Source organism: Euprymna scolopes, chromosome 32 (genome assembly GCF_053919585.1).
Source record: "Euprymna scolopes isolate OS-2025 chromosome 32, ASM5391958v1, whole genome shotgun sequence".
Lineage (NCBI taxonomy): Eukaryota > Metazoa > Mollusca > Cephalopoda > Sepiida > Sepiolidae > Euprymna > Euprymna scolopes.
In genome coordinates this window covers 62,799,016-62,812,138 of record NC_136513.1, presented here as the reverse complement: position 1 = coordinate 62,812,138, position 13,123 = coordinate 62,799,016, and the positions used below count along the sequence as shown (strand labels likewise).

The 13,123-nt window shown below is 35.6% G+C and overlaps 2 protein-coding genes across 4 annotated transcripts in view; one reads left to right on the top strand and one right to left on the bottom strand.

Annotated features, from left to right (window-relative positions):
• Positions 1-10,208, bottom strand: part of LOC145256387 (ribokinase-like) — a 212,233-nt gene extending 202,025 nt beyond the window's left edge. Inside the window, exon 1 of the mRNA XM_080115236.1 lies at positions 10,122-10,208. The gene's annotated coding sequence lies outside the window, so the exon portion shown is untranslated. The remainder of the gene's footprint in view (positions 1-10,121) is intronic.
• LOC145256389 (cyclin-dependent kinase 2-interacting protein-like) overlaps positions 1-13,123 on the top strand; it is a 161,014-nt gene that overhangs the window by 109,289 nt on the left and 38,602 nt on the right. For all 3 annotated transcript variants that reach the window (XM_080115238.1, XM_080115239.1, XM_080115237.1), the window contains exon 3: positions 6,077-6,176. In XM_080115238.1, the coding sequence (XP_079971364.1) occupies positions 6,077-6,176 (100 nt within the window). The remainder of the gene's footprint in view (positions 1-6,076; positions 6,177-13,123) is intronic.

The following is a 13,123-nucleotide window of genomic DNA, read 5'->3' as shown; positions in this document are numbered from 1 at the left end:
CACAGTGCGGGATAAAGCGTCTGTAGTAATTCAACAGACCAAGGAAGTGCCTAAGTTGGCGAAGTGAAGTGGGCGGTTGAAGGTCTTGTAGAGCCTTCACCTTTTCCGGCAACGGAGATATACCGTCTGGGCTGATAATGTGGCCCAGGAAAACTAGTGACGTAACACCGAAAACGCATTTACCAGGGTTAATCCTCACTTGGTATTGCTGGAACCGTTCAAAAAGTAGGCGGAGGTGAGTGACGTGTTCCTCAGGTGAGGCACTAGCCACGAGAATGTCGTCTATATAGTTATAGACAAAATCTAAATCACGCACTACTTCATCCATAAAGCGCTGAAAAGTACTGGCAACGTTACGTAGGCCGAAAGGCATAGTAAGAAATTTAAACGCTCCAAATGGAGTTGTAACCGCAGTTTTGGGTATGTCGGCCGGATTCACCGGGATCTGATGGTAAGCCTTAACCAGATCTAGCTTAGAGAAGGTCTTACAACCATGCAGAGAGGAAGCAAAGTCCTGAATATGCGGGATTGGGTAACGATCAGGTACCATCATGGCATTGAGTCGTCTATAGTCCCCAGTCTGATGCCAATCTCCGTCTCGTTTTGGGACCATATGCAGAGGGAAAGCCCAAGGACTGGACGAGGGGCGTATAATTCCCAATTGTAGCATATGATTAAATTCTGCCTTCGCTGCTTTAAGTTTATCCACAGGAAGGCGACGAGGGCGTGAGAACACAGGAGCACCTGTGGTCTCAATGTGATGTTTTGTGGTGTGCGTGAGTTTGCTCACCACAAAATTTAAATTGGTTAACTCCGGGTAGGAGTGTAGCACCTCGTGGTATGGGTCATTCGCAGCGGCAATGAAAAATACCGGGCTGATAGATGGGGCATTAGATAACGAGCCAGGGACGGAAAGTTCCGTGCTAGCGTATATCAGCCGGCGTCTGCGCATGTCGACCATTAAATTAAAATTATGCAAGAAATCCCCGCCTAGTATAGGGTACGGTAGATCTGCTACGGTGAAACCCCACGTAAAGTCTCTTCGTAAATTCAAGTCCAGAGAACGTGAAATTTGACCGTACGTGGGGATAGGCGAATGGTTCACCGCTTGCAGTGTTATCAATGACACTGGTGGCCTTTCTTTAAGTAGCCTAAGTGGCCATATGCTACAAGCAGCGCCAGTGTCTACCAAGCAACGTGCTTGAGATTTTACGTCAGTGACGAAATAGGCACGGTTATTTGCATTTTGTGGAAAGTTTGCCGTGCTCGTCTTTCCACAATTTAGTTTCCCTGGTTGTTAAAAGTGCAGGGCATTTTACAGTTCCGTGCTTCAGCGCCATAGCGACTATGATAAAAACATAGTCCCGGCATGTTTGCACGGCGACGGTGGTGCGGGGAAGATGAGCGGCTTTTGTAGCGGCGTCTGGGTGAGTGTGACCTGCCCATATTGAGCTTGCTCACCTCTCTAGTGAGGCGTTCGATGGCCGTTCGTATAGCCACCGATGTAGCATCCTGTCTTAAATTTGCGGTGCCCGCGGGTACCTCAGCAGGCAGTTGTGGAATCGCCGCGGTGGTAGACCCCCTCACAAAGTCCATGACCTTGTCCGCCGATGCTGCTACTATATCGACGGTGTGTTTTTCTAACATTGGCGCAAGTATGGCCTTTACCTGCGCCGGCAGCCTTGAGAAAAAGAGCTGCTTAATTAAGGCACTGTCAGGAGGGACGTCCTCTGCCAGTTCCCTCATTCTACGGAGTAGTTCTGTCGGCCTACGGTCACCTAAGTGCTCGTCATGGACCTGCGTTTGAAAACGTTTTTCCGCCGACACGGACATTCGTAGTAGCACCTCCCGTTTTATGCTATCATAAGTGGAGTTTAACGGGGTGTCCGTTATTAAGTCCTTGACCGCAGGAGTCAATGACGCGGGGAAGGCACTGATTAAAATGTGCAGCTTCGTTTGCTCTGACACGTTGTTCGCCGCAAAATAAGACTCGAGTTGAGCAAACCAAACCCGAACGTCACCGGCGAAGGCAGGCAACGTTGTCATCGTCACTACCGAAAGTAGATACAAAATATTAAAAAAAATATATATAATCTATCCGAAATCTGAAAGGACGCCGAATATGGACCACGTGGAGAAGAAAGGAGAAATATGGAGAAAATCTTTAAACAGAGACAATACAAAAAAAAATTTTAACAGGCTAACGGGGGAGGAGAAGAAAGAAACAAAATTACCATGAAATAAAGCTAAAAAAAAAAAACTATATAAGGAAGAGCCGTGAAAAAAATGTGGACAATATGGGTTTTTTGTAAATGTGTGTGAACCTGGAGATAAATGAACTCTTTAAGTACTTACATTTTGGCCGAAGAGTGCTAATGTGGAAAAACTTCGTGAAAGTTCTTTTTTTTTTTTTTTTTTGCGTTGAGTTTTTTCTTATGCGCGGTGCGCGTTAAACGGCAGAAATGTTCAAAGTAGAAAAAAGATAGCATTAGAATCAGTTCAAGCTTGGTATAAGAATTTTTCGAACACCAAGAAAGTGTCACCTCTTTTTGTAGGTTGGCGTTTTTTTTATGTGTAGCCGTTGTGAAAGAAAAAGGTGTTTTTTCTTTGTTTTAAGGAAACGTATCCGGTTGAAACGTTTTATCATTATCCGTGAAAATGTGGGATGTATTTGAAATGAAATGCGTTTCCGTTAAAATATTTTCAGCGTTTTATTTTGTGTGACACGTGTCTTTGAAAATGTTTCGGCTTTAGTTTTCGTTTACCGTGTTTGACGAGGATGATATGGGTTTTTTTTTTTTTTTTGTATGCTCCTTAGTTTATAAAATATATATATATATATATATATATATATATTTATAACGGAAAAAAAAAACAATAAGGAAGAGAGGGAAATAACGTCTTTTTTTGTTGTTTTTTTTTTTTTAAGTTTTAAACGTGCTCTCCCAAATCCGTTATCTGTTTATGTGGGTAGTCGGAAACCATGTGCTGGTTTTTAAAATGCGCGCCTTACCCTGTTAAAACACGAAAGAAGTGTCTGTTCAGAAATGTGTTATCACGACGGAGTCACCATTTTAGGGAATTTCCCTAATAAAATAAAATAACACAATTCTATGAACAAATGACAAACCACTTCTTCAACTTAACAAGGGAAAGGTTTATTCGCAAAGCGTACTTTAGAAAGAAAGGAAGGAAGAAAGTAGAGTCGGGTCTCCACTGACTTACGAGGTAGTTACAACCAGTGGCTGTCGTCAATATCTTTAGTAGGGGCAGCGAAGCGAACAGACGTCAGGCACCATCGAAGTCTGGTAGCGTAAGAGCGAGAGATTTCTTCTGAGACTGGAAGCTGTCTGGTCCCTAGGGGTTAATTCGTATTCATGTGCAAGTCCTCAGATTGGACAGTTTAAGGCCGCATCACTCACTCAGAGGAAGCGAATGCGCGAGAAGAAAAGGGGTCTATTTGTGTCTGCTACAATTTTACAGCTTCCATGAAATCTAATTCCATAGTTTTTTTAGGTAATATATAATCTAAGAATTTACTGTGTTCTGCTAGACCCAACTTTCTGAGTAAGAGGCTCACTTTCTGGCTATTTGGCCAACTTTTGCAGTCCAGTTGAAAGACATCCTCGTATCTTGCATAGTATGCTTCAAAATTCTTTTCTTCCTCCGGCACATAATTAAATGTGTCCATACTATAAAAATTTGTTGTATGGGAGAAATTAGCACTGTCGACATTTTCTTGGTTATTCTTTAGTAGTTCCAGTGTTTTAGCAAAACGTTCATTTTGCCTTTCTTCATGTTCAAATTGTAATTTCTTCTGCCTTTCTTCTTGTTCCAGTTGCCATTTCAATAATTTCTCATCTCTTCGTTCATCTTGCTCGGCTTATGCCTGTTGTTGCCTCTGCAAAAATTGCATTAACATTCTAGATAAATCTTCCCTTTTTTTTTTTTTTTATTAGTGTATTCTAAAATATAAAATGGCTTGTGTTACAACAAAAATTGTTCAGAGTTCCTGTTTTAAATAATAATAATATCGCTGCTCCAATAATATTTTCTCACTTCGCTTGTGAGTCAAGCTCATACAACCACAAAATAAAAAAAAACTGAGGCTTTTACTGAAACCACCAATATGATTGACTTTTCCGTTTTAGGAACTTCCTAATAAGTAACAGCAGAACTTAAGTACAACTGTTTCCACAAAAAAAAATTTTTTTCAACTCGAGTCACAATTGAAAAAAATAAAATGTATGGACTACATTTAATTCTTTCTTTTGTTTTTTTGTTTTTTCTCTTACGTGACGTTTTACTGTCTTATATCCAGTGACAATTTCAGTTTTAAAAGAAATTCTTTCCTTGATTTTAGTTTAACTGTGGTATTTTTTAATACCGAAGAGAAAAAAAAATTTGGTTTACTAAAAAGTCTTTACTTGATGGAGAACAGCAATTAGAAATCCACTTTTTTTTCGTATGTTACTTTCTTGTACGTTTGCTCTTTATAATTTAGTAATACGAATCTGTTTGTCGTTTTACAACAAAACAAAAATTCATTTTTACAGATTGTTGGGGTTTTTTTTTCAAGATGGATTCCAAGAGAAACGGCGTAAATTGCCGCTTTTGCCACGTTTGAGGTTTTTTTGGGTTTGTTTTTTTTGAAACTGCAATTAGAGGTTTTGGTTTGTCTTTTTTTTTTTTTTCGACTAGTATTTTAGTAAATAAAATACTATTAATCGAGGTTACTTTTTTTTTGTTTTTTTAACCTGAATGCAGTTTTTGTTCTTGGAACTTGGGAAACAACTGTTTCTTTCTTTTAGTGTTTTACATCCGCGAGGAAAATATTTTACCGCTTTCCAATGTTCGCTGAATTACTAATTTTTTCCGCTTGAGTCGACTTCTCTTTAGCGTGAAATCTGTTTTTATGACTATTTCGTTCGTCAAAACTTGTATTCCTTAGAAAGGTCAACCGTTGCATTGTACGTTTTTTTTAGTGAGTTCTTTCCTTTACAACTCAACACATCTGAACCAGACGAGATTAAATGCATTTCTACTAGCATAGCTCATCCACATTTCTATAAACCAGTTTTCTATATATTAAAATATTGCTGAATTAAAATAAGATAACAGTTGCGTTTTTGTGAGAAATACTACTACTCCTACTTCTAATCAAAATGAAAAATGTGGGTAGATCCTTAACTTAAAGTCTGGTGTTTTATGCTAATAAAAAAATTTCTGGACATATTTCTAAGCATTAAAGACCAAAAAAGAATGAAAAATTCATAAATTTCTAAACACAACTCTCACTTAGCAAGTTAGCTCTGAACCACTTTGTTAAACATTATGGTCTTTTATAACTGAATATTTTTCTTGGCTGTAACAGAGAAGGGGCATGTCATGAAGTAGTATATTTGAACATTTTTAAGCATCGCTCTTTCCATAATTTTACTTTCCTTTTTCTACAGACATGTATCCAACAGAGTGTAAACTCTGTTTTCAAATAAGATGTTGTTTTGACACATTGGTTTTATCAGTGATTTAACAGTGGTTTAACCGGTTTTCTAAATCTCTTATAAAAGTTAATAAAAAAGTTGAAACTAATGAATGATCAATATTTGTTTAAATAAACAAAAACAAATTCAACAGTGCACATTTCACTTGCCTATTCAATAGGCATTAATTCAATGATAAACATGCCATTTCAAAGTGTGACTGACAGAGCCTCTTATAAAGATTCTTGGATACATCTAAAATAAAATAAAATCAATAGATGAATCAATGGACAGAGCCTCTTGTAGGTATTTTCAGATGCATATACATATACAAACACAACTGACCTATTATTATACTAAATTTGTTTGCTAAGTTTAAATATTTCAATGTGCAGGATAGTAGAAGAGAGGGAGAGCAAGAGAAAATTAAATTTTGAGTTTTTAAATGCAATTTTATCACAATTTTAATGAATATTATTTTACATTTTTAGTATTGGAAAATTTTTACGGAAATATTTCAGATTGACTGCCATGGTTATTTTGATGATATTTTATGTTTATTTTGTATAAAACCTTTTTTTTTCTCTTCCCAGTTTCAAAGCTGAAGATTGTGATGAAAACAAAAACTTACAGATGATGCCAAGTGAAATGGAACCACTTTGTGCTGAACTTTTAACACTTCTTGAATTAATGGTGAGTGTCATTGTTTTCACACACAGTTTAACCATGTCTGTGAATCCCAAAATGATTGAAACACATGAAAAAATTGAAATAGCTTGAAATATTTCAATATTGGTATGCATAGAAAGAGCTTGATGAGCTAAGAAAGAATCTTTTTAAATTTTTAAAATCTGATTAAAATTAAGGAAGTTATGGCTATTTTTGTGCCTCACACGTTTGGATATTTTTCCCTCTTTAAGACCATATGCGTTTCGTCACATTTTTTACACTACTTTTTCAGTAAAAATGTCATATCTTTGTTAAAACACAAGACTAAGAAATGAAATTTACCATATAAGTGTATTTTTGTACAAGGAATCAGAATATGCAACTGAAAATCTCCCAAAGTTTATGGTTTCCAAATAATCTGCAGTAAATGTGCATAAATATGCAGCAATTCCTTAAAAATGCCATGTATCCATAAACAGAAAAGAAGTTGGAGAACTCATAGTTGAATTGTAATGTGCTTTATGTACAAAAAACTTAAATCTAAACATAAGACCATTTAAAAATGAATATATTGCAATATTTCTTTGGTATTATTGTAGATTAACACCTTCTGTTTAACCCCACTCAACTCCTTCTGACCACCCCTCCAAAATGTGATTCTACCTTTTTAGGAAATTATGTATAAAATGCCATGAAAAACTTTAATGAAAGATAAACAAATTATTTTAGAATTGAATGTAAAATAATTTCCTAATATAGGTCATTCTAGCATTTTAGGGCAGTTAACTGTTTTTTTTTTAAGATGATTATGTGTAGTTTTAAGAGGGTTTCTATGCAATGAGAATATGGGGAGGGTTGCCATTCGGACTTTGAATTAATTGTAGGGGCTAAGGAAAATTATGTGTGAACATACTGAAAACTTGACAGACAAAGCTAACAAAAACAATATTAGAGGGGGGGAGCGGTTAGTTTCACAAAAATTTAATGTAAAATAATTCACCATTTCCTGGCCATTCTAGCATTTTAGGACAGTTAACCAATTTATTTTCATGTGTATTTTTCTTTAAGGAAGGATCTATTTTTTGTTTGTTTGTTTTAGATGCTTGTATGTGGCTTACAAAGGTATTTTATTGGGGGGGGGGGGGGCTTGCCACTCGAACTTAGTGTTATTGTTAGGGTTAAAGAGTGTTTTAGGAATACGAACCGTTACTTCATTTTTGTTTTGTTGTCCTAACTGCAAAATGCCGTTTCCATTTCAAATAAATATTTTACAGAAAGATATATATATATATATATATATATATATATATATATATATATATATATATATATATATGCATGTGTATTCGACAGGTAAATAAGTCAGAAAATGTTATATTTAGTTTTAATTTGATAAGAAACTGCGTTGCGAAATTTCAAAGAAAATTCCATAAATTTGTTGATTTCTATTTTCGAGGTTGAAGGTGTTAATTCCATAGGCCGTTTATACTACGCTGGAGCAGGTTGTAAAAATATCTTTCGCTTAATAAGTAGAAAAAAAAAAATAACGAAATAAAAAGCTTCCTAATTGTAGTTTGATGTGTTTTCTTTTAAAATTTCAAGAATATTGATATAGATTTTGAGGGTTTGTATTACTATACACAGATTCGAAAAAGTTGTCAAAAAACAAATATATAACAAATAAATGTTATCAAAAGCAAGTTTTTCTACATAACTGGATAATTTTTTAGTGTTTTTATTTAATGTAACATGTTTATTCAGCTTGAAAACAGTGTTTACCGATGTTTTGGAAAATTTAAAATGGCGCCCGACTCTTGAAACGGTAAGTTTGTGGAAAAGAGTTAAAAATAAAAAAGTAGACAAAATACTGCTAGAAACTCGCTCAATATATGTTACCGTGACATGTGACATAGGCTGACATATATTCGGTGAGTTTTTAACAGTATTTTGTATAGTTTTTTTTTTATTTTTAACTCCTTTTCTCAAACTTATCGTGTCAAAGAGTCGGGCCGGGCGCCATTTTTAATTTTCCAATACATCGGTAAACACTGTACGTTTTTCGAGCTGAATAAACATGTTACATTAAATAAAAACACTAGAAAATTATCCAGTTAGGTAGAAAAGTAACTTATCTTGCCTTTGATAATATTTATTTGTTATATATTTGTTTTTTTGACAACTTTTTCGAATCTATGTATAAACGAGATTTTGATACTTATTTTGATTTTGAAAAAAAAAACATTTGTGGCTGTTCGCAGTAAAACATTGTTTTAATTCGCTGTTCAAAACTAATTTAAAGAATAAAAGTGCATGCAATCTACAAAAGTTTATTTTGTTTTTTTAACCATGTTTTTAAATTTGACGAGAAATGTGAGAGAAATTACAACAGATTCAATGAATGTCCGCGTATTCAATCACCGCGAGCGGATATTTTGTCAACACGGTTTTTTAACAAATAAGAAATAATATTTTTATTATGTTTGAAACAACTTTAATAGTTTATTTTGGAAGTATATTCCATAAATAAAATAAAAAAACCCACTTTAAAAACAGAAATTACGATTTTTTTATATTTTATTCGCAGTTTTGTCTTAGGGGTGTCAAATTTGCGGTACTCCTGCAGTATTTTACCCACCGATTTCACGATCTTAGCCGAGCGTTGACGAACGCTTTCGGCGTTAACGCCGACGAAAGCCGAGAATTCGGAGCTACGGTGCAAGAACGCTAAAAGTATGTGAATAATAGCAACAACATTACAAGGAAAAGATATTACACACACACACACAACAAAATGGATAAAATTAATACAAAAAATTTGGATAAAATAAATCACAAACACTTACCGTAAGTTTTTTTTAAAGTAAAATAAATTTATTTTGTTGAATATTTTTTTTTTTGGTTCATTTTGTTTTCCGATAGCTTTTTTGGGGGGGGGGGGTAAGCAACAGTAATAAACACTTCAATGTTTTTTTTTTGTGTGTGTTTTTAACAAAACGTTATTAAATAGTAACAACAATGTTTTTTTTTTGTTTGTTTTTTTTTCAGTAATGTTTGTGGGGGGGGACAACAATTACTGTTTATCTTTAGTTCCGACTGGAAGATTTTCTACTGACTGTAGAGGCAAAGTAGGGAGCAAAGGGTTTTCAGAGGATGTGGAAAGAAGCTCCTTCCCAAACCGGGTAGCCTTCCGCGATTTGATTTATTATGGAGACAAAAGAAGGGTTGTGTCCAAATTTTTGTCTCCACATAAATTCGCATAAATATGTTTCCAACAGCTCCCGGTTTTTTTTTTTTTTTTTTTTTTTATCGCTAAATTAAATAGCTGAAATGAAAGGCTGTGTATTTTTACTTTGAACAATAAAATAACTGAAATGAAACGCTATGTGTGTAATTTCAATGAAAATTATTCGTCTGCTGCGCGTTCGTTTGAAGCGCCCTGATTGGCTGATAGAGTATCGTACCGCTCGCCATGTTCCGGCGTTTTCCGACGGATGTCGATCAACGCTCGGCTAAGATCGTGAAATCGGTGGGTAAAATACTGCAGGAGTATCAAATTTGCAATGGCGATTTTCCTAAAGATTCTGACACTGCTACAGATTCATAATGCCGAATTGGTTGGGATTGTTATTATACATTCTGAAAACCGAATAGTTCTAAACTAATGTTATTCTGATAACAAAATAGCTCTAATTAAACATATAAGAACATTTATATTCATATTTTCATGTTTTTCTTAATTCGTTCTTGAATAAAAATTAAAGAACGCATGTTGTTTATACACTGTGCTGTGCTATGGCTGATTCTACAGGCTGGAGCTGCTGCTGCTAGTACTTCATTTGACCAAATTCGAGAAATAGCAACAATTTTTTTTTCGGGTAGGTCCTTTTAAATTATCAATTACCGCGGTCCTACTCAACATAAAATAATACTTTTAATTGATAAAGATAGTAAAAAGATTGATTTACTTACTACTGGGTGTCCGAAGAATTTTTTTTTCAAAATGTTCGATACTAGTCATATTAAAGTCTTATTTTTAACACAACAAAAAAAGAAATGGTCAAAAATATTTCGGACACTTGACAGTATTAAGATTAACACCTCTACTGATTGGTTCCCAAATTTCATGACGAAATTCTTCATACAATCACGGTACGGACCTTTAGAAAACAGGGGGGGTCATTACAAAACCTTACCGAAAACGCCATTTTATGACGTTCACATTTTCATCACTTTATTTGCTTAAAACTCTTAAAATATATAATATACATTCATATTTATTAATTCATTTGAAAGTATATTCATTTCCGAACAAAACAGTAGTAATTTGAAGACTTGAAGTGCTTTGGTTTAAAAAATATGGCTATTTTAGTAGAACTACCTTGAAATCTGTGATTATCCAAAGCGTTTTTTCGTCCGTGTGTATTATTACTGACTTGAAGAAGATTTGAGGTGAATGCATAATGAGCTGCTAGTTTCATCATTTGTTTTTTTTTTTTGTTTTTAACTTATTGCTTTATTCAGAAACAAGCCCTCAAAAATGAAATGATACACAACTAAAAATGAAAGAAATTGAAGCTTTTTTTTTTTTTTCAAAGGAGTCACCATTTATCAAGGCCCGGAGCGCACTTGAGGATAAGGTTAATGATTCAGTAGTCAATGGGAAAATGTAGTAATCATTAGTAGTGGAAATTTCATAAATTGGATTACTTAAAGGGATAGCTCATTAAACTTGTTCACGTTGAACATGAAGACAATGATATTGTAGTCAGTTGGAAAGCAGGAAAAAAGAACATAAGCAGTCACTTTTAAGAAAAAAGCTTTATCCATGGAATCCACATTAAGGTTTATGCACAGATAAAGAGTTGGGGAAATTATTGATAGTGGTTTCAGCTAGATGAGTGTTTTTTGTGAAAGTCAGGCTGGGGGTGGGGCATAGATTGGAGCTCAGATGAGCACTTGCCATGAAAATAACGATAACGCAGAAACAGGCTCGTAACATCTCTTCTGTGGGAAAAAGGTTGCAGAGAAAAGAGCCACTAGGCTACAAAATCTATTTTGAACTCTGTCAAGGCAGAATAAGCTGCTTCTAGCAGCTCCTGCCCAGATGTGACAACAGTACTCCATCCTTGGATGTACTTGGCTCTTATACATGGAGAAAATTGCATCAAATATCTACTGGAGTGGTAGAATGATTCCACCATTTTTCCAGCGGCCTTTGCAATGGATTGATGTACATGTTCCATCTCATATCAGGAGTAAAGGTCAGATCCAGAAGCTTGCCAAAACATGGAGTCTCCCCAAGATTAGAGTATCAGAGCATTGATGATGAAAAGATAGAAGCTTGGTTTTAGATGCATTAAATTTACCAGCTACCACTTTCCCCATTGCACCATATGATCAAGATCAGAGGAGAGAGAATCAGAGAGAACTTGGTCGTTTAAGGTCTTTGAAGTGTTGCCATAGATAGTAGTGTCATCAGCATAAAATGATCTTAGGATATGATTCGGGAGACCATTGATGTAGATCAGGAAAAGAATTGCGCCCAGGATGGAGCACTGAGGGACTCCAGCATTAATACTGTGAGCTTCTGATTTCTGCCCATCAACCACTACTTTTATGAATCTATCAGAGAGAAATGATTTAATAATTGAGAAGACTTTTCCAGCTATACCATAGCTGGAGATCTTGTGGAGTAGACCTTTAGGCCATACCATATCAAAGGCCTTTGATATGTTGAAAGCAATTGCAAGAGATTCACTAATCCTATGAGATATAACCATTAGCACATCTGTTGTACATCTTGCAGAATGGAAACCATATTGCATGTCACTGAGGAGGTTATTTTTGCTGAGGTGGTTGACTACTTCTCTGTTTAACATAGATTCTAGCAATTTACTAATGATGCACAGGAGATTGTCTGTATTGAGAGGGAGATGAGCGATCATCTGAATTTTTAAATACAGGACATACTGATGAGATTTTCCAGGGTGTTGGGAAGCAATTCTCCTTAAGGCAAAGCTTAAACAGCTTTGTAAGTATGAGAGCTAGTTTTGGTTGAATCTTTTTGAGCACTATAATGAGAATGCCATCAGAGCCAATTGCTTTACTGGAATCAAGGTTTTTGATTAGCTTGGCAACATCACGCACAGATATTTGTATGTTGCATAGCATGTTTTCAGACACAGGAGGAAATACAGGGGTTGGTGGCCCTAATCACATAGGATAAAATTAGCTGCAAAGTTCTTGGCAAAGAGTTTGGCTTTGTCTGATGCTGACGAGATTACCTCAGGTCCATTGATGATGGTTGTGATAGAGTACACAATTCTACTCAGGATCCTGTTTGCTATTTGCCAAAATTGGTGAGAACCAAACTGCTGCTCAGCTACTTTGGACTTGATGGACGGAACATACAACTCTGTTCTGCTCTTTATTACTCTTTTACAGTAGTTGCTGGCAGTCCTGAAGGCAGCTTTAGTCTCAGTACATTTATTACGTTGGAAGTAGTGGAAAAAGTGATTTCTGTACGCATCAGCACATTCTAGAGAGAACCACAGCTGGCAGTTAGGTTTTTGCTGGAAATTTTTGGAGGATATGAAGTGGTCTATACCTACAATTAACCATTCTGTCAGGTCTGGTACTATGAAGACACATTCTTTTTAAAGATTGGATACAGAGGTAGATCTGATATAAATGTACAAAAGCTATTCCAGTCAGTCATAAAGTATCAGTATATTGTATGATGGAGAGGTATGTCAGAGGACATTTTGTTTTTATCTTAGCTGAAACAACTGAGTGGTCAGTAGATCTTAGTAGGAACAGAACGGAAAATGAACATAGCTCAGGGCAAGTTGTGAGAAAAAGATTTAGGAGACTTGCATACTGACCATCAGTGTCAGGCACATGGGTGGTTTTGTGAATAATCATAAGCAGTGGAGAAATCATGACAGAACCTCCTCTCATCATCTGTTTTG